Source organism: Trichoplusia ni, chromosome 21 (genome assembly GCF_003590095.1).
Source record: "Trichoplusia ni isolate ovarian cell line Hi5 chromosome 21, tn1, whole genome shotgun sequence".
NCBI lineage: Eukaryota > Metazoa > Arthropoda > Insecta > Lepidoptera > Noctuidae > Trichoplusia > Trichoplusia ni.
In genome coordinates this window covers 7,433,003-7,460,819 of record NC_039498.1, presented here as the reverse complement: position 1 = coordinate 7,460,819, position 27,817 = coordinate 7,433,003, and the positions used below count along the sequence as shown (strand labels likewise).

Sequence of the window (27,817 nt, the reverse complement as noted above, 5' to 3'; positions counted from 1 at the left end):
CGAAACCATATAATTAACAACAAATCCACGTGATTCCCATAAGTACACGATATAAATAAATAATAACAATTAATAAGGTCACGAGAAAATGTTCAGTAAAACCAACTTGTCTTGTCTTGAACAGAAGACCGAAAAAACATGATTAAATAAAATAAATACTGCAAAAATAAAGTAGCACTTACCAAAGTCTATAAATTGTTTTATAGATAGCGGCGAAGGGTTGAATTGCGAGTAAAAATCAAGCATTTTCGTAACATTTGAGAAAATAGTCCCTGCTAACCTCATCTTGATCAACTTTTAATATTTTTTTACAAAACAAGAAATATTCAAAATACACTTCAAAACAATTTCACAGTCACAGATGATTACAACACATGTTTAACAAAATTTAATTTTTATTATTTTCGCCGGTATAGAGATCCCACGAATATGAATATTAGACTGAATAGTGTTGCCCATCTCGAGCTTAAATATAACATCGCACTGTGACGTACAAAGATTTAGTGTTGTTACAGTGATAAATAATGATAAAATTTTAACTAGACTTCATTTATTCAATTCAATCATCTAGGAATAAATAAAGTTGAATAATTAAACAAGATTAAAATATAACTTTTACCTCAGCAAGAAATGCATAAACGATGTGTTTTCTTCCTCAAGCAGTAGTGCTGTTAGTTTTATCTACCAAATGGTCAACCATCATAAAAGCCGTTGCTATGGACAATCGTTTTTGTTCCATGAAGTTATTCAACGTAAAATCATTTCTCAATATCCATCTTCTTCCTTCACAGAGGGACCTGTTTATATTAGATCATAAATATTTTTATTGTTTACAACAGCTGTTTTGCGAATCAGCTGGTAAAGCCATGACACATGTCTTTTTCTAGATAGCAGATGTTTTGTTTTTGAGCTTGACTTTGGGGACATTTGACAGTTAGCAAAAAAATAAAGCAGGGTTTTTGAAATCAAATTATTATTTTATAATAGGTAAGAAGAAATCTATTATTTTTGGTGCGAATTTTAAAAGGGGAAATATTAATGTCTTCAGCATTAATGATAAAGTTTTTAGGTTTACCTGTTCCTAAACAAATAGGATATGTGCACACAACTAGAGTGAGTTTGTATAGTTAGTCTTGTAAACATGTTTGAAGTATAATAATATCTGTAATATAAACTGCTCCAAGGTAGATAAATGGTTAAGTAATATAAGTACTAGGTTTATTTGAAAATTAAAGGGAAAAATTCCATGTTTGTTTAGTTCATTAGAAGTACTCTAGTGGTCAGTTTAAAAAATACTGTAAGTAATAAATGTATTTATGTTTGTTTAGTAAGTAAAGTAATAAAAAGGTTAATTTATTATGGAGACAGTGATAACTTAGTCCAATCTACCTGAATCAGTTGAGGTAGTCATAGAAAACCTATTTAGTGTTATAATGATTATATTTTAGCCTTTTGCACTCTAAGACCATGAAATGTTTCTCCAGTGTTCCTTCATTCCTTCCTTATGTCACCAGGGACATTTACTGTGCAACTGTTAAGTGTTAATACCAGCACACTGATATAATGATACTCAAGTTTGTGTTTGTATAGTATGTTTGTTACCTCTTGAATCTGAAACAGCTCAACCAATTTTAATGAAATTTGGTGTGGATTAAGCTGAAACTTAAAACTACCTGACTGTTATAGGAAAAGGGTTAAAGGGAGAATTTGTAAACAAAAAATAATTACAAATCGAATATTTCAGGATGTCTTGATGCTTATTATTCTTATCTCAATGGTTTTCCAGATGATGCACAAAGTATTTGTGTACGGCACTTTAAAGCGAGATGAGCCCAACAACTATTGGCTGTCTGACAAGAAGAATGGCCACAGCGCCTACATAGGAGAGGGTACAACTACGAAGAAGTACCCTCTCATTATAGCTACTAAATACAACATACCTTTTTTGATATTTAAGCCTGGCACTGGAAATCTTGTAAAAGGTATGAATTTCATTTCTGTAGCTGTATAAGGAGATGTGTATTGAAGTATTAGTCAATTTTGTGGCGCATGCAATGGTGTGCAGGCTATAAGAAAACAACTTTCAAAAAAGTCTTAAAAAGATCATAAAACTCTGTTATAATGATACTTCCAGTCACTCCTAGTGGGATATGTGTGAATGAGAACAGTCTTAAACCCTTTTTTAATGTCACTGACACACAAATGCATGCTGTGTAAGTACACAACATCACAGTATATTAACAAGTGCTACACACCGATGGCTGTGTGCAGAGATGAGTTGAATCATCTGTAAATAACTTGATATTTTCAGGAGAGGTATACCAAGTGGATGATGCGATGCTCGGCAAGCTGGATATACTGGAGGACCATCCCAACTACTACGTCAGAGAGTTAGATGACATAAACACCATTAAAGAGTATGTTCCTTTTATTTTTTTGGCTCATCGACATTTCTAGTACATGGTTATAGTCTTTGTTCAACCTAACATACCGACAGTTTTGTCTTAATCAGCTTCATTGAGACACTCTAAAAACATAATCTCTTATACCCTACAATGCATACCACAATAAAATATTACAAACATAAAAGTATGTTTGTTTGTACACTTTCACGTATAAAGGCTGGGCTTATTTTCACTATTATGGACTTAAAAACTAGATTTAGTTTATATTCGAAAACAACCAAAGCATAATAACAATGTCATGCCTTTCAATGTCATCAACATAATTATAGATCATGAAGTGATATACACAGACGAAAATATGTATTTAGTTATACTTCTTAAAAATGAAGATATTCTGAGTCTGAAGCAAGCTCTATACAACTTCTCTAAATAGGTTGGTCTTTTATATCCGTCTTTACAGCAAAAGTAATGAAGAAGTGATGTTCAAGTGCTGGGTGTACTTCCTGAAGAAGTTCAAGCCGGAGCTGCTGCGGCGGCCGATGCTGGAGAGCTACAGCTCGTTGGGCCCCCACGGCCTGCCCTACATGGACAGGTCTAAACGAGATCCTTACCATAACTATAAAAGCGAAATTAAAGGGGATAACGAGCCAAGCGACTCGAGCTAGGACAGGCAAAGGTCAGTAGTTTTTATTAATTTTGTAGACCTTTTTCTAGTTTTTTTTTTCTGGCTACACGCATACTTTTTGATACTTAACTATAATTTTTTACGATGTTTCGAGTTATCCGCTATTTACATTAAAAAAATAATTATTGTAACTGTATGACAAATTGAGTGGCCTGTTTTAATAGATCCTCGCATGAGGCAAGAACTTACACAAATGCTTGCTACAAATTGAGTAGTTTGTTGTAGTAGTAGTAGTATTATCACAATTTCATCATTTTGCATTGTTGTGACGCATATGTTGTATACATTTAAAATTAGTTTCAAATGAATTTTACTTTAGACTATGTGCCGACTTTTCTGAAATTAAACCAAATAAGAGAAATAAGTATGCGTTTAGCAGAAACGTCAATTATTAAAAAAAATTGAACTGCTGTACTTTGTCTGTAATTAGAATTATGTACAAGCTTATTTTATTTTTGTCAATCGTAGTCTACTGCTAAACTAGAATTTGTTTTTTTTTCCTACCCTACTGGGTCCCCCAAATCCTTCCACGCTTCTCTATTCTGGGCCGCATGGAACCAGCGCTTGTTTATTTAAATTTTATTAATTGAATGCATACATAACCGGTATAGCTCTTTGCGCCATTTGTCGAATGTCGCGGGTTCGATCCCCGCGTGTTAGAAGCATTTGTGTGGAATGTTTTTCTCAGTCTGTGTATCTTTGTGCGTGTGACTTCAATGTTTGTAAAAAACCCCCGCGACACGAGGATTATACTCCTTAGCGCCTCAATCGTATTAATAAAAAGATAAATATGAGTTGCAGTCTTTACAAAGCATTTTCTTTTGTTTTCAGCCAAGTTGAATATGAAACGCTTTGGGCGGAGTTGCAAAGTGTAATAAAAAAGTGAACCCATAGCTTTCGATCCCTAAGTACTCTTATTTTGTGAATACTGCCTGTAATAATAGCTCATGATTTCGACTCGTGTGTTTGTATATCTTGAATTATTTTTCTTTTGCAATTATATTTTTTGTGTATTTTTTTTCGTTATTTTTTTTGTAGAAATTACTTTTTATCAAATGACTTATCTACAAATTTTTGCTTATATTTAGAACGTTAAATTAACGAAATAACATATGAGGTTAATTTATCTAGAGCGTGTTCAGAGATCCGTGCGATTACAAGTCGGATTATAATGTAATATCAATGCAGACTTTTGCGAAATCCGTAAAATATCAATAATTATGTACTTAGGTACTTGACGGCACAGCTTCGTTACATACTAGATATAATTCAAGGCATTACCAGCATTACGCACACAACACACTTCTTCGTCCATACAGTTGATAGCTCTGCATTAGCGGATGTGCACTCTTCGTGTATAGGTGTGGGGAAAATTTTGAAATGTAGTGTAAGTCCCGAGGATAAGGCGGGGAAAATTAACATGTATTCATCGTTTAGCAGTAGGCTACAACTGCTACAAGTGGCTAGTTGCAAGGTAGAACAATCAGAAATAGTCCAGGAATTCTTCAAGTAACAAGTTTAAGACTGGGTGCAGGTATTTAAAATTGAAAAAAATATGAGAATAGATATTTTTTGTGTGAATTTTGTTTTTTTATTTTTTTTCAGCGAAAATATTTCGGAGGTAGACGATCTGGATGATGACATGCGGTAAAGTTGCGAAAACATATTAAACAATATGAGCAGAATAATTAATACATTCCTTAGATATTAGAATTAGTTTAATTCAATATAATGTTATTATACAAATGTTAACTATTTTCAATATATATTATTACTGTTATATTTTGTATAGTTTTAATAAGGTACCTTTCCTTAAAGGAAATCCCATATTCTATCTGACAGGTATTTTTATGACCGTTGACCATTGTTGCTCCATAGAGGAACCCTACAATATTATACGTTCGTAAAAATTATACGTTCAGTACTGGATAGCGTTGGGCTTTGATGATAAATATTATTTTATGGGGTCTATAGAATACATATAAGCTTATAGACCCTATAAAAATCATGGGCTCGAGCAACGTCGTCATCCACAGCTTTGTTCTCCCATTGCAGGGCAAAAACCGCTCCTTGCTCGTGCCAATTTCTACAATCTTGTGCCAGGCTCATACAGACTCAATCCCAGACTTAAACTATATCGTCGACCAATCTTGCTCCTGGTCGACTGACCCTTCTTTTGCCTCGCCTTGGCCACCATTCTGTCACCGCATTACCTCACCTGTCGTCACTTTATCATTACTTTTAATCTGCTTCTTTTTTTACTACCAATGATTTGCTAGCTAGGTACGCGAAACCACAAAATACTAGCTTTATAAAACAGGCTTCTGTGTCCAGGATTATTTCTTTTGCTAATACTCAAAAGACAAGAATTTAAACGAGAAGGTTATCTTTCAAGAGACCCGATGAAACAACGTCAAACAACAAAACGTCACAACACTGCGAGCATGTTTTGAGCGCAAAGGTTATATTTTACGTGCAATTTTGTATAAAATAAAATCTAAATGGGAAATAGGAGTACATTTTTGGGTTAAAAAGTACATATAAAAAACACAGAAATGAATTTCGCCCGCAAACAACTGGAAAAATACGGCTGGACCGATGGTGATTATAAAATTATTTAGTTTTTGCGCTACATTTCTTAAGTCACATCATATTTTCAATAAATATATCTTTATCTCTTTCTGTCTATTAAACGTGTATTTAATTTATTATAATCGTAGTCTGTATAACGTCTAATCTAATCAAAACAAGATGTGGTCAAACTTCGTAGTTTTTAAAGTGATGTAAATGGTCTCTTGATAGGTAAAGGCCTGGGGAAGCATGAGAATGGGATATCCGAGGCCCTGAAACCGAAGCTGAAGCGCAGTGTCGCGGGTGTTGGTCACGATCCCGCCGCGGAGTTCAACGAGCACTGGTGGTCAGCTCTGTACGATAAAGCTGCTAAAAATGTCGAGGTAACATTAATACAATTATGTATAAACTATGCTTAAAGTCTTTTGGTTTTAATATGTCTGGGCTTGTATAATTACCATGCCAAAAAGTAACAGTGTTGCAGTTCTGGAAGCTATAACGTAATGAGCTATCCACATTGAATAATATTAAAGCATACCTTCTAAAACTATAAGACCTACATGATAAGAGTGATATGTATACTTATAAAAAGGAATTGCTGTTTATTAGTCTCGCTAGAACTCGAGTATGGCTGAACCGATTTGGCTAATTTTAGTCTTGAAATATTCGTACTAGTCCAGGGAAGGTTTAAATGGTGAGAAAATATGGAAAAAATGCGGCAAAGAAAAAGGATACTACGCGAGTGAAATCGCGGGAAATAGCTAGTACTTTATAAAATTCTGTAACATAATATTCTGTCTTTCTTTTACATGTTAAAATTAATTCTAGGTGTTAGAAAAAAATGGCAAGACAAAGAAAATCAAAACTAAAGATGAAAACGATTTTGTAATCACCAACAGCACATGGAAATTAAATAAAAAGCAGAAAGATTCCAATGATGAACAGTACTCGGACTATTTTGTGCGGACTGCGGTACTTGACAATGGGGAGAATAGAATGGAGACAGTGCGAGAGCCGTCAGATGATGAGGAAGAGAAGAAAGATGTGTTTAAAATGACTGATGAGGAGCTGTATGCAGCTTGTGAAGGGAGGACGGCTCATAAGTAAGTATGGTGTAGATAAATAACATTATTTATGATTTATTTCTGTTATATTCATACAAATCCAACACTTTCAGTAGTGATGTCTCATTAAGTTCTCATCATGTTATGTCTAACTTGTCTCCAACTTATTGCTAATTTGTGATAATAATTTGACGATTACAGAGGTGCGCGCCATGGTTTGAGGGCAACTGGAAAGCTAGCAAGGATAGCCCAACAAGAAGCATTGTTACTATCACAGTCAAAATACAGCGGCTATTCACATGCAAAAAAACTAAAGCAAAATGTAGTTGAAGACATGAATCTAAACAGCGACCCGGAAACTGTTGAACATAAGAAAAAGAAAAAGAAGCGGAAACGATGTAATAGTAACGAAAAACCTAAAGAAAATCCAGATTCAGAAATGGCTGAACCAGTAACGCCTTTGCCTAACGAAAACGATGACGATGTTACCAGTGTAATAAAAGAAAAGAAAAGTAGTAAAAAGAAGAAGAAGCCGAAGAAAAAAGATTTTCGAGAGATTGAAGTTATTCCTGAAGAAAACGAAGAAACTTATGAACCGAAGAAAAAGAAAAGACGAAAAAGTGAGTCTCCTGAACATATGGATACAAGTAACTATGAAGATACAGCTGAAGTTGAATTAATTAAACCAAAAAAGTCTAAAAAGAAAAACAAAAGTGATGTTTAATAAGACGTAACCTACAAATAGCAGATACAAAATTAAATATTTTTTTAAACTAAAATGTCTGTTTACTATCCGCAAATAAAATCAAGTCATTTATTCAAATTAGGTTACTAAGTAGTTTCGCCAGTTTCGCCCAGCCTTCACCGCTTCCTAAGTGTGCGCAATCAAGATCAATCAATAACAATTGATACATAATGCGTCATTAAAGAAACTCTTAATTATTTGTACATGGTTTAATCATGACATGGACTTTAGATAGTTTCAACGTGAGTTACGACGAGTACAAAGAAAATAGAAGAAAAGCTGGGTTATAGCAGAAATTTCATAACCATAATGGCCACACTGATCTGTCAAAAATTGGCACTGTCAAAGTTGTCAATATTTTCTACGAAAGGTGAACGAGAAATAAATTCTCGTAAAAATGTCGCTAGCGAAGTATTTAGCACTCGACAAAGTCGCAACATTCTTCAACATCATCCGCCAAAATGGTGGAATTAGAGCTTCTTTGTTTAAACTCTACAGGTAAGGAATTAATTTCAATATTATGTAATTTTTGAACAGGTTATGTTTTTGGGTATTTTTAAGCTAACAAACATTGTATGAGATGCGCAATATGTTTATTTCTACAGTCCTTATTATAAGAACTTACTTGTATAAGTATTTAGATATTGATACAGTCAGTTATCAACGCATTGTATGTACATTGAATGACAGTCCGAGACTAGTAATGAGCGCTGTTAAGGTTTTTGCCCTCACTTAATTACATGAATACAATTTTGTGATAAACAAGTCCCCAAATTTGGTTGAATGTCAGGGTTTAGTGAATTCTAAAAGCAAACAATCCTAAGCTAACTATCTGTGGGGCTAATAGTCATTATTGAATATTAGGTACTTAATGTATAATCATTCAATAATCAATTGCAAGTGTAATTTTACATAAAAGTTGGTCAACCTGATTATTTGAATAAATAACAAAAAAAACTATGCCAGGGATATTCAAAACTTAAAGAATAATATATATTTCAACTTAAAGTGAAGCTTGTAGTTATTTTCCAGTATTTATCAAAGTATCACTAAACAATTCCAATTGCATATTCCAGACAAGATGAATTGAAAGACGGAGTCTTAGTTGGTGAAGACAAATATGGCAACAAGTACTTTGAGAACCCTCGCTACTTCTACGGCAGGAACCGCTGGGTGGAGTACTCCCCGGACTACCACATGAACTATGATGGAAGCCAGGTTAGATATTAACTTATTTATTGATTTACTTGATATTTGCAAATTAAGCATCAAAATACAAAATTTAAAAAAGTTAAATAGTTTATTGAAATTTTAAAGTTTTTTACTAAGTTGATGTCCTATATTTCATTGAATTTATTAAAATTTGTCTTTAATGATGATACTTTAAATTTAATTAATTTATTTATTTACTTATATGGATCACCTAAGAATACACCTTACATGCTATACAAGAGAAGAAGAAGTTACAGAGTTCTTGTGCTTCCTTAATTACAGGTGACCACATCATGCATTATAAGCCTTGTGAGCTTATATAAAGAAAAAATATAATCCAATTGAATCCAAATGTCTCTCAAGAATTAAAAGGCATGCTAAGTGATGATAATGCTACTTGCTTAGATGTCCATATAACATAAGCTGTGTTATCACATTACAGGTTTCAGCAGAATGGTTCGGCTGGCTCCACTACAAGACCGACTTGCCGCCACAACAGGTACCAGAAACTTTTACGCCTTGATAGCCAAAGTACTCTTGATAAATTTCGTATCCCGCGTGACCCGAAATCCCTACTAATATAAATGCGAAAGTAACTCTGTCGGTCTGTTACGCTTTCACGTCTAAACCACTGAACTGATTTTAATGAAATTCGATTTGAAAGAGTTCTCTTGAAAACATTACTCTTACAGCCCGAGGAGCTCGTGGCTAAGCTATAACCGCGTAAGCGACCACAGGTTAAGCTATGCTTGACGCGGTTGGTCCGTAGATGGGTGACCATCTTTGTCATAACGAGTTCCTCCGTGTTTCGGAAGGCACGTTAAATTGTGGGTCCCGGCTGTTATTCCTACATCTTTGACAGTGTTACAGGTAGTCAGAAGCTTGAAAAAGTCTGACAGCCAGTCTAACCAAGGGGTATCGTGTTGCCCAGGTAACTGGGTTGAGGAGGTCAGATAGGCAGTCGCTCCTTGTAAAACACTGGTACTTAGCTGAAACCGGTTGGACTGGTAGCCGACCCCAACATAGTTGGGAAAAGGCTAGGCCAATGATGACTCTTACAGCCCGTGTAATGTTTAATTACCGCAAATCATCTGTTTAAATAATAAATAAACCATCCCTTAAAAGTTGTTGCCAGCAAAAGCTTATACTGTCTTTGTATCAATACTATAAAATATATTATAGTTTGTGACATGGTAGGGATCTCAGAACCTGCGAAGTCTGTGAAGACTTTGATAATTATTTTTCCAATAAAAATAAAGAATACATTCTGTGTGGCATACCCACGTCTTAGGTCTAAGTCTAAGTTAAGCTTTTATCGGTGAATACGTAGCCGCCTAGGACACTCACACAGCACGTTTCTTTTTTTATTACAAAAAGGAATGATCAAAATCTGTGAAACAAAATTTGTGGAAATTAAAATCTGTGGCTGACCTCAGCCAGTCATAAATAAAACCTCAGCAAATGTTTAATATAATGTGCCATTTTTCCAGGACCCCGGCAGACCTAAATACCCTTGGATGGCGGAGTTCACGGAGAACCTGTCGGGAACCACCGGCCAGTACACGCCCTACAGCACCACCAGGCCCAAGGTGGAGGCCTGGGAACCCAAGGCCAAGGCCTAAGCACGGATACCGGATAAAGTCATATTTATCATTTAGTTGTAAGTAGAGGAATAAATAAATCATGTTGCGCTGTTTTTTGTTGTTTTATTTTGGACCTTCTGAAATTGCAAATTTTCATTACCTTTTTTGCATAAATTTCCTTTTTTTTCAACTATAACTTTGAAGATAGCTTCCAAACTATATTCAGCTGAATAATTCATAAACTTTTCTGCCTTCCATATAGCGATGCGATGAAACGGTTAACACTGTTGAAAGTATAGTTAGATTGAATAAAAGGGCTATAAGGCTTAGCTGCAACATTAAATTCATAGCAGTAACCAAAACAAGCGGATAGCTGCATAGGCACGTTCTATTATAAGCAATTTTTATTGCAGAGTTGGCAAGTCCATCAGACAGCTTATTTAAAGACAAGACAGCTTATGGAGTTAAGAAAAAACGCAGGTAGGTAACCTGCGTTTTTTCTTAACTCCCTCTTCTAGGCAGAGATATCCCATCAGCTACCCTATTTTTACATTTCACGAGCTCGGCGACTTTCGGTTAAATATTGTAAAAAATAATTTATCGCCTTCACTGAATTGGAGTGCGTTCACTGAACGCAAAAACGTGGTTAACACTTAACACTGTGTAACCGGTTGCCATCTCAACGCTGTAACTGTGGCAGCGTTGCGATGGCATTGATATTGTAAATATTGTTAAGATTATTTAACTTTTTTTTATAATAAAGATAGGAAAAATAGAAAAGATGGCCGTTGTGTATTAAGTGTATTTGTTTTATAATTGACGCATTGGCATATCATATTCATCCAGGAATGAGTGATTGAATGAATAACATCGCTAGGTCAAGGTCTATGTGCTTATAATATTAAGCCATTTAAATGCGTTACAGAAGGAAACATACGGATTCTTCAAAAAAGCACTAAAATAATAATTTATTAGCCATTCAGTGTTCATTTTACAATCCAAAAATAACGTTATTAAAGCAGAACTTAAACTGCAATTGCTAATTGAAATATATGGTTTTAAAAATACGCATGTGCAGTAATGTGTGCAAGAGCATTAAATGTAACTAATGTGGGTGATAAATTCAACAAAATTAAGTAAAGCAGCTGTGGACGTATGTTTTTATTCCTTTGCCTGATCGGCGTGGAAGTCGTGTAGATAACATTATGGTACGGTTTCATTCGTATCATACACAGCTTGTTATTATTTTTACTTAAAAACCTGTTTGCGCTGCCACGGGTCCTAAGACAGATAACCTCAAAGTTTTGTTGCCTTAGATTCTGCAAGTGTATGTATCATTATTGAATTAAAACGACCCCAATCGATAACTCCAAACAAGTTGAGTCTTTTACATAGTAAAATACTACGCGTACCAACAATGAACTGAATACTTATTATTAACAATTTTACGTCTTTCAGTGTCCTAAAATAGAATCCATTAATCAATGTCGGGATATTTAGCACACGTCTCCCGTAGTGAGTACGGGGCTACAACTAAGGAAATATTGTTTAAATAAATACTGGCCGCAATGTAGCATTAATGTTTACATTCATCTTATTTGCTGTATAGTCCTAATTTTTAAACGAACAGATTTGTTTTTTGCTTTAAATGTTAAGATAATTAAATGAGGCAACGGTTTACTCACGCGTAATTATCGGTCATAACATTCAATAAAATAATCATAAGTTTGTAGGTACCCTATTTTTTATAAATAAAACCAAATTCGTACATACTTTCTAACCGAAACCGAAATGGTTCGAATTCAATAAATGTCACAAAAAAGTTTTAGAAACTTTGTTACGAACCAACTGCCCACAATATATCTACAGACGCACGATTCAAGACGAAGCTTTTTAATTCTTTTATAAGCAATTATAAACCTTATGCCATCGCGATACATCTCAATTTTGATTGATGTTACATGCAACTACGGTCACACTAATGCAATTTAGCCACTACAGTGCAAATTGAATTTTAAGCTGTTGCAGTAAGTGTTAAAATTGATTGAGTTTATCAATTAAGCTCCGTTCGGACGAAACTTTTTTTGCCATCACAGGTAAAAATATCTTTAACTCGAGTCAAATCCAGTGAAAACGCGACGCGGCGCGGTCCGTACGCGTCTCAATAATAACTTCTATGTAGTTTTGTAACTTAGAATTAAAGTTTTGAATCAAAATGCATAGTTATTTGTAAAGTAAGTGATCGTAATTCAGTGAGTGAACGACCGTTGTCCGTTTGACATGTGTTCCCATTTATAAAACTGTTTCGAAATTCGAAATAGTTGTGTGGTGTGCAAAAGGTGTGCTGTAACGTTTGGGAAACAGGATTTTGTGATTTTAAAACTTATATGGTGAGTTTTAGGTTATATTTGATGCTAAATGTATTGGGCGTGTGATTTTGAACTATGGCCGGTGAAGAACAAAGGCGACGTAAACTAGTTTTGAAAGTAAGCGGCATAAAATTTCGTTAGTGAACCGGTAACGAGGATGTTTGGCGTAGGATCTTGGCCTCTTGTAATTGTAAAAAAAAGTTTGTGTGGGCGGTAAAAGTTATTGCCATAAATTGTTTATGGAAGATTATTTGCTTTTAAAAAGTAACAATAAATTATAATAATTTTGTTTGGATGTCAAAGTAAGTTATCTTCTTTCTCTGTAAAACAAAAATCTATCTAGAATTCGTATACGTAACTGTAAAAGACTGGACAAAATGGTCTGTATCAAAGTGGAAGTCAGACATTCATGGAATTCATAACAGAGTATGTATGTAACTCGGCTACCTTCATGGTTTATAGAATATTATGTAGATACCTACGTAGGCTACATAGGGATTAATATTGAGATCGCACACTGTCTAGATTTAAGTTATATGTACCTAGACTACCTAGGCATGTAGGTATAAAGACAGTTCGAATGTTAGTACTTGCTCTGTACATACTAATAATATTTACGGAACAAGAAGGTTGTTGACATAATAGAAGATAGCTAGGTACTGGTAATTTTGCCCGTTGTTAAAAAGAACTTGCTTTTTTCATAGAACTTTATAATTTACTGAGCATGAACTTCAGCATAAACGTTGAGGTAAGAAAAAGATTATAGCTATTATGAAATACAAACATTGAAAATGGAGTATCTAAATATGAGTTTTAATTTTACAGTTCCTCAATAAATTCTCTGTGAATTAATTAGATGCTTCCTTTGGTGTGTACCTACTTACCTACAGTTAATCACTGTGACACGTAATCCATAAAGAATTCCCTTTCTTTATTGAACTGCATCTAAGTATGCGTCATTGTCATACAGATTGGGTCCAAACTGGCCATAGGGTCCTTTAGCAACATTGTTAATCTTCCAACAGATAGATTAACTGTATTGTAATCAAATTTTGACATAGTAAAAATATTATTCGACCTAAGTATGTTAAAAAAAAAATGTAAGTTGCGAAAGTTATTTTTTTTTACATAGGGCAATAATATTCAAACATCTACATCACTCTTGGTGATTTCGATAAAGAACGACAAAAAATCGGAGATCTGACTACTTCCCCTTTCCGAAGAAGTGGAAGAAGGTGATGAAAAAGAATTGTCTGACGGAGAAATGACAATTGAAAAATTTACTATAGATTTTTAGTAAATTACTAGCTGTCTCATGTAAAATGAGAATGTATGCCAAGTTCCTTTGCGTGAGAAATGAACAATAAAGTCTAGTCGAAAGTAAGTAAAACTATGTAAAAAAGGAAAAATAATATAATATATTATTATATTGACGTCATACCTAAGTAGGTTATGCATATGGGCCATGCAATATAACTTACAAAGTGAAAAAGAAATACCAAAGGAAGTCCATAATAAGACTCAGTGTATATTTCCACACATGCTCCTATTAAATACGCATTAAAAAGAACAATGTGCGACTGCTATTTGCGTACTTCGAGAATATTAACAACAAGTTGAAACTTGGTACCACAAGTAACATGAGAATATCGTTCATTCTGTATTCTTAATCGGATAAACGGAACTTTGATAACCTTTTTGAACCTATTTCTGCTTAGGCTTGACAAGTTTCGGTAGCGAGAGTAACAGTCTCGTTATACAATTATATAAGTTATAAAATCTAAGTTATAAGCAAGAAACAATAATATTTATACCGCTAAGTTAAAACTTTTGGAAAAGTGATACATTTATGATAACACACAGATATACCTAATCGTAGAAGTGACAAAAAATACTTTTTACTTCAGTCACTTTCAGGTTTGAAAGGCTAATAAATTCTGTTTTTAGTCACGAAGTTTTACTATGTTGTGTAAGAATATGAACATAAAACTTTATTAAAGAAAGGAAATGTGTTACTAAAACATTAGCATTTATTTATTTAACAATTCATGTACACGGAAAATTCACAAAAATATGGGATATGAAAATACATGTACAAAGGTACTGCTTATTTCTATAAGAAATCTCTTCCAGCAGACCTGCGAAAGGAGAAGAAAATTAGAAATATAGACATAGGTGCACAAATTTGCAAGAGAGAATAATAAGATAATAATATATACTGTGTATGGTTAAAGGAAAAGAAATAGGAGAGCAAAGATAAGAATATAGATAATACATACTAGATAGTGACACGAGAAAAACAATATAAAAAAAAAGAAACAAAACAACATAAATTAAGAGGACAGGTAATGTTCCTTCACTCGTCTCTTAAATATTGAAATAGAAGGAGAGTTACGTATGTCAGGCGGCAGTGAGTTCCAGAGTCGGACTGCATGCACAGAAAAGGAATAGGAGTAAAAGTCCGTGCTGTGAGGATGGAACTTAAGGAGGGTTTTGAGGTGGGATCGACACGGAGCGTCAGGAGGCTTAACATAAGAGAAACGCTCTCGCAGGTAGGATGGATATTGAGGATTATGTAGGATGTTGAATAGGAGACATAATATCCGAGTGTTCCGGCGAAGTCGGATCGGGAGCCACTTGAGATCCTTGCGGAAGTTGGAGACGTGGTCGTACTTACGTAGCCCGAAAACAAAACGTATGCACAAGTTTTGCAAGCGCTCAAGTTTGTTTAATAGCTCCTCAGTAGCATCTAAATAGCAGGCATCGGCATAATCAATTATTGGCTGGATCAAAGCTTGTGCCAGCGAAATTTTAGTTTTTATTGGGAGAAAAAACTGCAAGCTTTTGAGGGAATGAAAAGCATGATGAACTTTGCGACTAACATCATTAATGTGCGTACGCCATGATAAGTTGGAGTCGATTGTTACACCTAGATTTTTGGCTGTATCGGAGTAAGGAATAGGGATACCATCAAGAAATAACTTTTGGAGGCTGTTTATATTGAGAGCATTGCGCTGATGTCGGCTGCCGATGATCAACGCCTGCGACTTTACAGGGTTTAATCTTAGACCATAGGACTTAGCCCATGAACTAATGTTTGCCAAGTCATGGTTCATGGCGGAGATGGCAGCATCAGCATCAGATGGTAGGAAATGTCGATATACTTGCAAGTCGTCTGCGTAAAGATGGAAACTAGAAGTAATTACTCGCGTGATGGAGTTTATGAAGATGCTAAATAATAAAGGAGAGAGGACGCCACCCTGAGGTACGCCCGCAGCGAGGTCACACCACTCAGAAAAGGTATCTTCATGGCGGACACACTGCGAACGGCCCCGAAGATAGGAAGAGAACCAGGCTGTAGAAGAAGAAGAGAAGTTAATGGATTTGAGTACCCCTAAAAGTACGTCATAGTCAACTGAATTAAATGCACTGCTGAAGTCCAGAAGAACAAGTACCGTTAGGCACTTGTCCTCCATAGCTAGGCGGATGTCATCAGTGACATTAATCAGGGCAGTGACAGTACTGTGGCCCGGGCGGAACCCAGACTGAAAAGGGGAAAGAAGAGAGCATTGTTTTAATGACGAAAGAAATAGGCAGCGATGACAGTTGTTCGAGCCTTTTCGAAGACGAAAATTAAAGCTGATGATGCTGCTTACATAAGTATCAAAAACCTTTTCTGCCTATTTCTGTAATCAATACGGCCTTTGTGCTATTGTTGTGCAAATAAGACAAGGTCAGAGGACTCATTGTAAGTTATTGTAACGTAAGCCAAACAATAGATAAAAATAGGAAATCACTGGAACCTATGACAAGTGATATTATAGTTGTTAACAATTATAAAACATTTCTTCACTCGCTCAGTATTGTCACAAAACGACATACAGATTCGCAACCATTAAACAACATTTAGCAACAACGCCGAAGCATTAACTTTTCAATAGCTCACAATTAATTGATTGCTAATTTGCCAGTTTTTGTTACCAATACCATCAGCTGCAGTTTTCCGAGAATATTAACAAAAAGCGCGGTATGCGTGCAGCATGCAGGTTGTAACTCTCATGCCATCGCGTCTGAATACCATGGCTTTATAGGAGCTCGGTATGACACTGGCTGGATACTTCATCCATAGTTTTACTTCTTTAGATTAAGTTTGCACAAGACATACCAACGTGTAACTGTAGTAGGTGAAAATGTTCATTTTTGCAAGGAATGCACGTTTTATAAGCATTTCTTGGAAGTGCGGTTTTCTCGAATAAACTTTTTGTTACTAAATAAATGGACTTGTTAATTTAATCCAAGTGAACTTTGTAGCTTTAGTCACCTTTAAAGTGCAAAAAAAAAGAATTTTCAGTCAGGCACAAGGAAATGATTCAATGCTTAAATTGCTTAAATACAATTTTGGCGAACAGAAGAAAAAATATTGTCATACCCAATCTTTCACCATTTCAACCAGTTTAAAAAACGGTTAAACTAAACTCCATTTCTGAGCTACGTAAGTTAATAGTCAACTAGACCATTTTACCCGAGGACATAAACCCCAGATTCCTGCACCAATTAATATCAACGATCACTCGCTATGATCTGCATGGTATGCAGACATGCATCATCAACATCATAATAACATATCTTAAAGATTCCTTTCATTTAAATATAATAGCTATGTGTAATTGCCAATTGACAGAAAGCGTCCATTTAATTAATCTTGAGTATTATTTCAACTGCTTCGTTTTTATAGTATGGTGAAAATTAAGCTAAGCACATCTTACGGTTTAAATCCAGAGTTTGGATTACAAAAAGTTTCACGAGTATTCTGTAAAGAAAGAGTCTGTGAGTTTGGTTTGCTCCGAGTCAGCAATTGTGGCGGTATTTACACTGTACAGCTCCATGCTTCTTGACTAGCGCCTTGTATATTTCTGATCTTTTGAATGAAAAAACTTAAAGCTAGTTATACTATAGGATATTATGTTACCTACTAAGATAAGTGAAACATCTAGCCAAAGATCAAAAAGGCCTTTAAGCACACCAAAAAAGATCTTTAAATTAAGTCGTTGCAATAAATTAATCTTAATCTCTCGCTCGTTAAGATTGTAAAACTGATAAGTTTTGGGTATTCATTCAACTAGTAACTTTTGAAATCTTAGTTTCCACAAAGTTAAGAGGCTGTGAAATAGTTATTGTGATAAAAATTCCCTATTTCACCCTGTCTGCCTCAACATCTTCAATGGACCCCTAACAGGTACATTTTTTTTTCTGAAAAGGTTCCTATTCTCAACACATTTTTTTGGCGAAAGTTTCGAGTCCCTTTTAATTTTGGTACACTACACAAAGGTTTAAAGATCTTTCCAAAGGAATGTGATTAATGCTCCAGTTGTCCGTTGGTGTGGGTGTATTATATTTACGGTGCATGAAATCTGTCAATGTAGATCAATACTGCACAGCTACCGGATGTACTGAAGTCATAAATTAGTTTTGCAAACAATTGTGATAGATATTCGTTATTGACGCAAGTTTGGGAGACAGGTTGGCTTTCTTTTGTTAAACTGTGTATTCATCAGGCTAGCAGAATAGCAAAAGTATCCTTCAAATAGAAGCGTAGACTAGAGAAACGCTACTTTCACATATCTTCAAAAAATCTTGAAAAAAACATAATTATGAAATCTTATAAATAAGCATGAAGTCAGTACCTATCTCAAAGTAGGCTGTATAACATGTTATATGATTCTGAATTCCGTCTCATTCATAGTAGGTATTATGTGATAAAATGAATAGAAAAAAAAACATTTGTTGGAATAACGATAAGAATATCAAGGAAATCGCTGAGCACTTAATCCTTGGCAAATAATAAACCTATTCAAACACAAAAGTAGATTATTGAAATAACAACAACCGTAAAAAAAACCTGAAGATCAAAACAAGGCATATCAGTTAATTTCACGACCGAAATTACAGCTACCGAAAAAAAAAACAAAAACAATGGCGCAGGTTGTCAAACTGTCATTACGCTACTGATTGACATTACAAAACATTATGGCGGAAACATTGACCTCAGGTTGCGCTGGACTGGCTATAGCTTAGCAAATGACATCGTATCCTTTATAAATAATTGGAAAGCTTAGTTTAGAAATGGCCGGCATTTATTGACAAATATCGGTTACTATTGCTTTTGACAACTAGCTAGTTTAACGCGTTTTTTTTTATCAACTTCAGGCAATAGTAATTTCTCCATTATATCTTATCTCTGTCATTTTCATACACAAATTAGCCACAGATATACAATTAGAACCGTTTTAAAGTAAAGTAGCACTTGTATTGGGGTTCAAACATTGTAATAGCTTCGTTCTCACAGTCATCAAGTAGTAAGCGTCGGGTTACCTCGCCTAACTGCGGCCAATGCCTTGCGAGCTTGGCAATAATGGAATGTGTGTGTGTGTTCCCGCGTTAACGCTGAATGTACTGCGTTTAATGAAATGTTTTGTTATTAGTTGACAGTAATTTGAGATATTTGTGGGTTTTTTTGCTGTCGTAGTACACGCATTCCTTGTTAGATAGATAAGCTAAAAATTATACTTGGAAATGGAATATGTTATTCCTGATAATGTCAGCGTAACTGTTTATACTTAAAGCCGCTCAAGTGTGAGTCGGAATAGATATTCTAAAAGTTTTGTACAAAGGAAAAATGTCTTACAAATCAAATTAGCAAAAAAAAAAATTCGTCTGCCAAAATTAGGAACGTAGTAATCGTTGATCGTTGACCGCGATTTAATACAGCGTCAAAATAAATAAATCATCTTCTTCGGAACAAAACGAATTTATTTTACTGTCAATAGAAAATCGTACATCTAAACAATTGATTAAAATTCAATTCGCCGTGCGAATCAGAGTGAAATACGCTCGATTCGTTTCAATTGCCCGACGCGCTGCGGGCCCGATCCTCAGATGTGAGAAAACAATTGAATGATACATTATCCACTTACTTTTATATTGATCAAGTATTAAAACATCAAACGGAAATTATCCGCTGTCAACACTACAGGTATCATGCTGTCTCTTTCATTATAACGAGGAAAATAGAGACAGATAGATATGAAAACGTTTGAGAGATTAAAATTTGCGCAAAGGTTTTGGTAGTTTACGGTTTTATGAATGGTTTTATATTTGCTCGATTTTGCAAGGTCAAAATTGGATGAGGTAAGTTGCAATGTGACTTGATCAAAGTTATATTATATGACAAACTAGCTGTTGCCCGCGACTTCGTCCGCGTGGTTCGAAGATATAAGTTATGATTTATATCTACCCTGTTTTTTCCACATTTTCCATTGTACCTACCTTCGCTCCTATTAGTCGCGATGGTATATAGCCTAAAATCTTCCTCGATGAATGGTCTATTCAACACAAAAAGAAATTTTCAGTTTGAACCAGTAGTTCAACAAACAAACTCTTCAGCTTTATATATTGGTATAGATATTATTGCAAATATTGCAATCTGAAATCACCCGCGGGGTTTATTGATAAATATCGAATTCTTCGGGAAGACGCTTTGCCCAGCGCTGAGAAATTTACAGACTGATTTACCAAATCATGAAATAACACGCAATTTTCTACCACAAGAGATTTTCATACACAGTTAGACAAACATACAAAAACTATAATAATTTATCTTTGATTACCGTTTTATCAAGGTGTTTGACCAAGTTTAAGTGGTCTCTTGTAAATGAACTCGCGAATGTCTTACTAATGTTAGCTATTGACCTTTAAATACGGGGTACAGTCGATTCAACTCATAGTTGCTCACGGTAACATGTGTGGGTAACTTGTATTAATACGGTGTCTATGTGTGTGTCACTGTCACACAAACGAAAGCGTTAATAGTAACAGTCGCTGTCATTCGCGCGCACACATAGCGGCGCGCGCGCAGATGAGTTGAACCATCTCTGTACAGTACAAGCTTTGTTGGAGACAGTGGATGCTTTATGCTGTGTGTTATGGTTTCTTGGAAGGGAGGACACTGGGCAATCTTTTGATTTCAATATCGTTTAGGTTAGTTAAAACTTGGGCATTTTTGACATATATAGAGTTTTACTTTTTACTAACTAGTTTTGACAGTCGTTAAGCCCGGTTAAAGGATGGTTAAAGAGGCAAAAACAACTTATGTCCTGTTTATTTTTTTCCCGGGTGGGAAATCATCAAATGACTATTAATGTTTTCTTTGCTCTTTGTCCGGGGTTCCGCTAGTAAACGGTACCTATGTCTTCAATGTCCTTTGAGATCAAGCTACCTCCTTAGAAAATTTCATCAAAATCGGCTAAGTAGCTTAGCGCTTAAAGCATAACAGACAGATAAACTTATACTTGTTAAGTTATACATCTATATCTATACTAATATATAAAGCTGAAGAGTTAGTTTGTTTGAACGCGCTAATCTTAAGAACTACTGGTCCAAATTGAAAAATTCTTTTTGTGTTGAATAGACCATTCATCGAGGAAGGCTTTAGGCTATAAATGATCACGCTGCGACTAATAGGAGCAAAGATACAATGGAAAATGTGAAAACAACCGGGCAGGTATACCTAAATCATAACTTATATCTTCTACCCACGGGGACGAAGTCGCGGGCAACAGCTAGTGTAAGATATTGCATAAATCTCAAGTAATCAAAACTAAGACAATTGTAAATTATGATGATTGGACTCTTCCTATTTAAGTAAATAAATGAGACAAATATAGCCAATGACATGCATAAGAGAGAGACAATAGATGTGAAGTGAGGATTAGTGTTCATTATCTCGTTAAATTTAGATCAGGATAGAGGGGATGTTTGTCTGTCAGTACTGGTATAATGATTTGTAAACTTTGGCTTGTTAACTATAGATATATGAACATTTTATAACAAACTATGTCTAGCGTTGTCGCTCACGTTGCTGCGATGCATGCCAGTAATATTGTATGAAATTTCTTGAGTTTTTATTAAAAGTTTGGCTTAAATTTTAACTACACAAGCCTGCCTGTTCTCATATTTACGACAAACATCTCAGCTTTATCATTACTGATTACAAATTATTTTATGTGTATAGTTTGATTCATGATATTCCTATGTCTCATACCTCTATACCTTCCATCAGATGTTCACAGACATAATTTCGCGAAATATCATGATATGTGTAATTATTTACACAACTACTATATAAAAAATATTGGTGTTGCCTAATTTAGGCCAGTTTTAATATGGAAACAATAATAAACATTGTGTTTTTAGGCGTTGAGTAAGTTGAAGTTACTAAATGTTACTGTAATCATGCATCTTGATAACAAAGAATAAGTGTACTAAATACAGAAATACAAGAGAAAAGACCTTTCTTAGTTCTATAAATAGATCATCATCATCAGCCCTCATTCGTCCACTGCTGGACATAGGCCCCTAACGCACGCCATCGAGATATATCTATAAATAAATAACTTTAGCAATAGTTATCTCCGAAAATAGTATTGCTCCTCCCGTAACAGTTTCAGCAGGTGATTAGATATGGAAAGAAAGCTCACGCTCAAACAGAACTCAAGATAGCAGCTACATCAGACTAAGAAGAAGACTAACTAGAAGACCAGGGCCGAATTTAGTCATCATAGATTGGAGACCCGAGGAGGCAGAGACAATTTTTTTATCCCTTTTACAGTGTTTTCATAGAACCACGCAGTCCCCGTATTTTTTCATTTTTTAATCGGAAGTGCCGCTGGGGACCCCCTAAGCACTGGCCTAAAGTGCCTTATGGATAATACGGCACTGTAGAAGATAATACAGAAATAACAAAAAACATGAAACATGTGGTAATCATTTCTTCGACATAATCACTTGTCGACCGAAATCGTAGAGGATCTATAAGCGACATCGCCTCGTGCGTTCATTAAACGACAATCCACAGACATAGCTACATTACCAGCCGTCATATTAAGATGACACAATTCTGCCACTTGTGTTAATTGACCTCACACAGACGCGGCCATATCGTGGAGATATCATTAGGTCCATGAGAACCAGGCTGCAGCCAGCGAAAGTAAAATATAACCTTGAAATTGTGCATTGTAAATGTTAGTGGAAACTAGATAACTTTGCTTCAGTTTAATTGTGTTTAATTACTGGGTAAATTACATTTTTAAGATCAGTTAGATCTATAAGAAGGATTATCTGGGGGAACGGTAGTGCCCCAGAAACGCATGGGCACTACCTACCTTTTCTCGAAGCGCTTCGTCGTTTCTTTTTGATTTTCGAAAGTAATATCGATGTCAAAAATCATTTTCACATGACGAATAATGTTTTTTTTTGTCAGGGATACGAATGTCGTGTTGCATTTGTTTGGATAATACTCCTTGCGATTGAAATTTCAAAAAGGGCAGTACTTATGTAATGCATTGTGATGTGGGTGGGTCGCAGCTACGGTGCTTGGGTTCCTTTTCAGGGATGGTCCTGGGTCTTAGTTTATTTATTTATTAGGTCATAAGATTGTCATAGTCATGTACCTACAAATGTACTGTTTATTTCCAAAAGAAATTTTTCCCAGCATAAATTCTATACATATAAATTCTTAAGTTCAAAATTACAATAAAAAGTGCATTTACAACATTTTATATAAATCATGTGAAGATTCCCTTATTTCTTCGGAAACATTATTATGTTGACCAATCTGAACTTAGCTTACAAGAAGATTCGTTCCTAACTGTAGTAGTCTGAGAGAACTATAACATTTAGAAAATGGAAGAGAAAATATTATTGCACCGAATCCATACGAATTAAAATCCCCGCCATCTTGTTCTCACGATCTCCAACTGCCCAAATTTTCACACAGCAATGTTTAGCTTTCGACAATTGTCTCACATTTGTTTTGACTTATTAAGGTTTATTGCTATTCTTTATTTCTAGAACGTTCCATCCCTGTTATTACGAACAATGGGTTCAATTCTCATGTCGCAGGTCAGGGAAAGTGGTCTGTGCTAATAGTCTGTTGTTTTGTAACGTTTAAGGCGGTATCGGTGAGGTTTTAAGGTAATTATGGGCCAGAATGGATATGTTACGTGGGTCATAATCGTTTGTGGATGCTGTTGATAAGATCGTTTCTATTTCTGCTTTTACAATTTCAAGTAGTTTTCGCTTTCGTGTCATCATCATCATCTTAATCTGGAGAAGCGTACTTGCTTGGTAAAGCTCTCCTCGAAAGTTATCCACGGCGATCTGTCTTGGGCTACCTCGCTCCTCCACCTCTTTTTTTTTAATCTTGATCAGATCTTCGGTCTATCTTTGGGTTATGTAAAAGTAAAATGTTTGCTAGCGCTAACAATTCGATCGAAAAGTTTGTTTTGACAGACGAGTTGTAGATGAACTGAATAGAGATGTAAGAAAAGATAGATTGTTGACCATCCTACTTCTTACTAATTTGAGAATCGCGGTAGTTTGGATATGAAAGTAAGAAAAAAACATTTATTCAGCATAATGTCGATATCGATGTTGACTGAATGGATTTAGACGAAGCTTGGTATACAGACAGTTTAAAACCCGGGCACATTGGATAATATAGGGTTTTATCCCGATTTTATGTTCCCATGGGATAATTTCCGCACAGCTTGTTATTGAATAAAGGGGAAGCCGCCATCAGAACGCAAATACACGGAACAAACACAAATCAGAAGTTACAACGTATCCATTACCAGTTATTCAATAATACAAGTTCCTGCCAATTCGTGCTGACCGCGCTGTGGTCGGGTATCGTTATGTTTGTGGTCGCGTTATGCTCACGAGGTGTTTATTGAGATTTCTCACAGAAGTCTAACAATTTTCATAAAATTTGTTATAGATATGTTGGCAAGAGATATTAAGAAATCAAGCCAGTACTTACCTTATACCTACTACAACTATGTTACTTACCTTATAAGTACCATAGTTGGGAATAACCTCTTATGCCTGTAATTTGATGACAGATTTATTATTTACCCAGTATCAACGTATTTATTACAAAAAAACTGAAACTAATTTATGTTGCAAGTCTTCTGCTAACGTTTTTTGCCTTCCTCAGGACAGAAGATATTATTTAGGCTTATTTTTTTAACATTTTTATTTTTCTTCTCATTAAGTTGGTGTAGGTATTAAATGTACCTAATTAACAATCGAAGTTAGATTTAGTAATAATCTAAGTAATACATAATGTTTTCTAGCTGGTGAACAGTAAAAAACATAAAAACTCCTTACTCCCACCTAATGTTAGGCAAACATCTAAAGAAACACACAAAATAATAACAGGTTGTTACCAACAGCCAAACGTAATCTATGACAGTTTACCTGCTCCTAAACTCTATTCTTTACCGCCTTTTTTATAGTGCCTTATAACCAGCGGTATTGTTGAAAGATCTAACAAGGTTCTTTTTTCACCGACTATGAGTTTATAAGGATAGTATGGTTGATTTAAAATGCTGCAGGTAGGGAAATAGATGTGATCTTTTTTGTAATGGCCGCTTTGCTTAAAAAGGAATCGTGGGTGAGAAATATGAAAGAATGGATTGGAGTTGCGAGCAATACCATCGGGGTCTACCTCTACCTGTGTGCAAATAATAAATGATTATGATTCTACCCTACTAATATTATAAACGCGAAAGTTTGTATGTGTGGTTGTTTGTTCCTCTTTCACGCAAAAACCACTGAACGGATTTAGACGAAACTTGGTACACAGATAGTTTATAACCAGGATTATCATAAAGGATAGTTTTTGTTTCCGTGTGATCATTTCCGATTTGTAGATTGTAGGACTATAAAGTTACACTAGCCCGCCTGAAACCATACAAGTTCTAATTAATTGTAAGCAAACGTATGTTAATTACTTTGTTACTTAATACATGATATTAAAAGCCCTTGCGCTAATGTCCTTCACGAATAATTATAACTATCGAGCAACACGCACCGAAGCCGTATAGATGAGCGCCACCTGTGCAGTTTGCAATTAAGGAGGGTGCATTACTTATTTATAAAGACTTTTAAAATGGCAGACGGCAAAAAAAAAACGCTAAAACTTCTCGTACTTGTACAAAGAGATACATGCCTTTTTGCAGTTTTGTGGAGATTGGTTATAGTTGCATAAACAAAACCCTTCTTCTAATGCAATCGGGTAAAACCAATATATATTATGTTCATTTAAAAAAATAGGAAATAAGTCAAGCTGTCTAGAGGTTACAAACGCTACCACAATCTTTCAGCACTATAATTTATTGTACTTTTCAATTAGTAACTTTCATCAAAAATCTAGCTTCAATAAAAACCTAGGATCACCTAGGCATAATGGCACCTTCCCACGCCTCGCGAAACAAAAAAACCTCACGAATTGTTGACAAACCGCTCCGGCCGGGGTCGTCGACCGTAATCATTCATTCAGACATCGTTCAAAATCGTTCGTTATTTCGTTTCGCCAGTTCTTATAGAGCAAATGATTTATCTGTGAAATTTTATTTGAAACTAGCTTTGCCCGCGACTTCGTCCGCTTGGTTAGAAGATATGAGTAAGGAATTTCTGAACAGAAGCCCTCGAAGATGAATAATTTTTAAAACATTTTCCATTGTATCTTCACTCCTATTAGTAGCAGCGTGATGGCCTATACCCTAAAGCCTTCCTCGATGAATGGTCTATTCAACACAGACGGTTTTTTATTGAAGTTGGTAAAAATAAATGTTGAGACCACACGCAATGTTTATTTTTGTTTTGTTCTTAATTCATTCTGTTGTAGAATAGGAAGTCAAATTTTATGATGTATCGTTATAAATGTTATTAGATGGCATAAACTTTTTTTATAGTTTAGAGTACTGAAATCTCCATTACCAGATGTTTAGTAAAAAACAAAGCTGAATCCCGTGGTTTTTCTTGTTATTTTATCTCTCTAAAACAGTTGGATTTTGGTAGATTGGCGTTGAGGTATTTTATCCGTCGAAAGCATCGGGTCACTAGTAACTAGTCTCTTATAATTTTTGTTAGACTGGTAACATACCATAATAATTCAAATGGGGTTGAATATACAAAATCTAAAGAAAAATATTTGTTAATAAACGAATCATTCCCAAAATAAAAGCCTAAATATTAATGAATTCTATCCATAGTGTCTCGAATTCTTAAAAACAGCTGATCGAGGACTATTCAAAAGCCAGCAATATCAATTATATTTATTTTTGTCCACTATTCATTAAAATACAGCTGTAAGCACGACCCTCCTTTGTAAACCGGTCGGTTAAAACAGCTGTTAGCTCCGGATATAGTCCTGAGGGCCGGATGTGCATGGATTAACTGTTTTTGCCGCCATAGTGCGCGGCCATTTGTTTTTGCGCGCCATTCTAGCTCTATACTCTATGGTATTTGTGAAGGCTGGGAATGTTGATGTTACCTGTAAGATCGCACCAGTTTCTTCATGTTTTTATTTATTTTATTGCTTTTTAATTGGAGCGTTTAAGACATTTTGCAGTAGATGTATAGGTTTTTTTAGTAGTTATGTGTAAAGTACGCAACATAAAGTTGTCTTTACTTGAAGTTCTATAGAAAAGTGTGAGGTTTTAGAAAAAGATTCAAAATAATATTTGGTAAACCTATCATAGGTCCAGTAGATAAAAGAATCGAAAAGAGTGTTTTATCTATTCAGATACTCTCGACTTTAAAATTCCATAGTACATAATTTTGCCTGCATTTCGTTTCGAATGAACCGTCTTAAAAGTAGACGAAGACCAGCTTACTATTTAAGGAAAGTTATTTATTTAAGAGCTGTCTCCTTCGTTGACGCTCTTTCCTGTAAGAGCTGGTGCCAGTCATTCCTCTTTACTTAATCATCCTTCTTGTAATTCCAGCCTGCCCACCGCCCGCCATGTCCCTGGGTGACGTGAGGTCGGCGCGCAGCTCGCCGGCGCCCGAGGCCTGCCCCGAGTGCGACACCAGCGCCTCCGTCACCTCCGACCTGCACAAGGTGAGTCCAAGGGAAACTGAGGACAGTTGGAAAACTCTAGGGAAGGTACGGGAATTTAACAGAGATTCTGGTTGATCTCTGAGCCGATGTAGTTAGAATTTTTGATAGATGCCGACAAAAAAAAACAATTTTTGCATCAGTGTAATGAGCTTCATAATAGAAGAATAAATAGGTACGATTTAATTTCTTTTATCATTGGTATCCAGTGATAATTT

The 27,817-nt window shown here is 35.3% G+C and overlaps 3 protein-coding genes across 9 annotated transcripts; all 3 read left to right on the top strand.

Moving 5' to 3' along the window:
• Positions 1–778: 778 nt before the first annotated feature.
• LOC113504119 (putative gamma-glutamylcyclotransferase CG2811) lies at positions 779–4,872 on the top strand. 7 transcript variants are annotated; one of them, XM_026886254.1, is made up of 5 exons: positions 779–987; positions 1,787–1,982; positions 2,312–2,417; positions 2,866–3,081; positions 3,922–4,671. In XM_026886254.1, the coding sequence occupies exons 2-4, from the start codon at positions 1,787–1,789 to the stop codon at positions 3,068–3,070; spliced, it is 507 nt and encodes a 168-aa protein (XP_026742055.1). In that variant the 5' UTR covers positions 779–987; the 3' UTR covers positions 3,071–3,081; positions 3,922–4,671. The 7 variants fall into 7 exon arrangements, with proteins under 7 accessions (XP_026742055.1, XP_026742052.1, XP_026742051.1 ...); XM_026886251.1 differs by lacking the exon at positions 3,922–4,671 and adding an exon at positions 4,696–4,872 and having other exon boundaries at positions 784–987; XM_026886250.1 differs by lacking the exons at positions 779–987; positions 3,922–4,671 and adding exons at positions 994–1,113; positions 4,696–4,872 and having other exon boundaries at positions 2,866–2,997.
• A 73-nt stretch (positions 4,873–4,945) lies between these two features.
• LOC113504118 (G patch domain-containing protein 4) lies at positions 4,946–7,504 on the top strand. Its single transcript, XM_026886246.1, has 4 exons — positions 4,946–5,691; positions 5,893–6,044; positions 6,490–6,764; positions 6,927–7,504. The coding sequence occupies exons 1-4, from the start codon at positions 5,646–5,648 to the stop codon at positions 7,447–7,449; spliced, it is 996 nt and encodes a 331-aa protein (XP_026742047.1). The 5' UTR covers positions 4,946–5,645; the 3' UTR covers positions 7,450–7,504.
• A 284-nt stretch (positions 7,505–7,788) lies between these two features.
• On the top strand, positions 7,789–10,378 carry LOC113504120 (probable NADH dehydrogenase [ubiquinone] 1 alpha subcomplex subunit 12). The gene is made up of 4 exons (XM_026886255.1): positions 7,789–7,968; positions 8,547–8,688; positions 9,125–9,181; positions 10,173–10,378. The coding sequence occupies exons 1-4, from the start codon at positions 7,868–7,870 to the stop codon at positions 10,302–10,304; spliced, it is 432 nt and encodes a 143-aa protein (XP_026742056.1). The 5' UTR covers positions 7,789–7,867; the 3' UTR covers positions 10,305–10,378.
• The last annotated feature ends 17,439 nt before the right edge of the window (positions 10,379–27,817 follow it).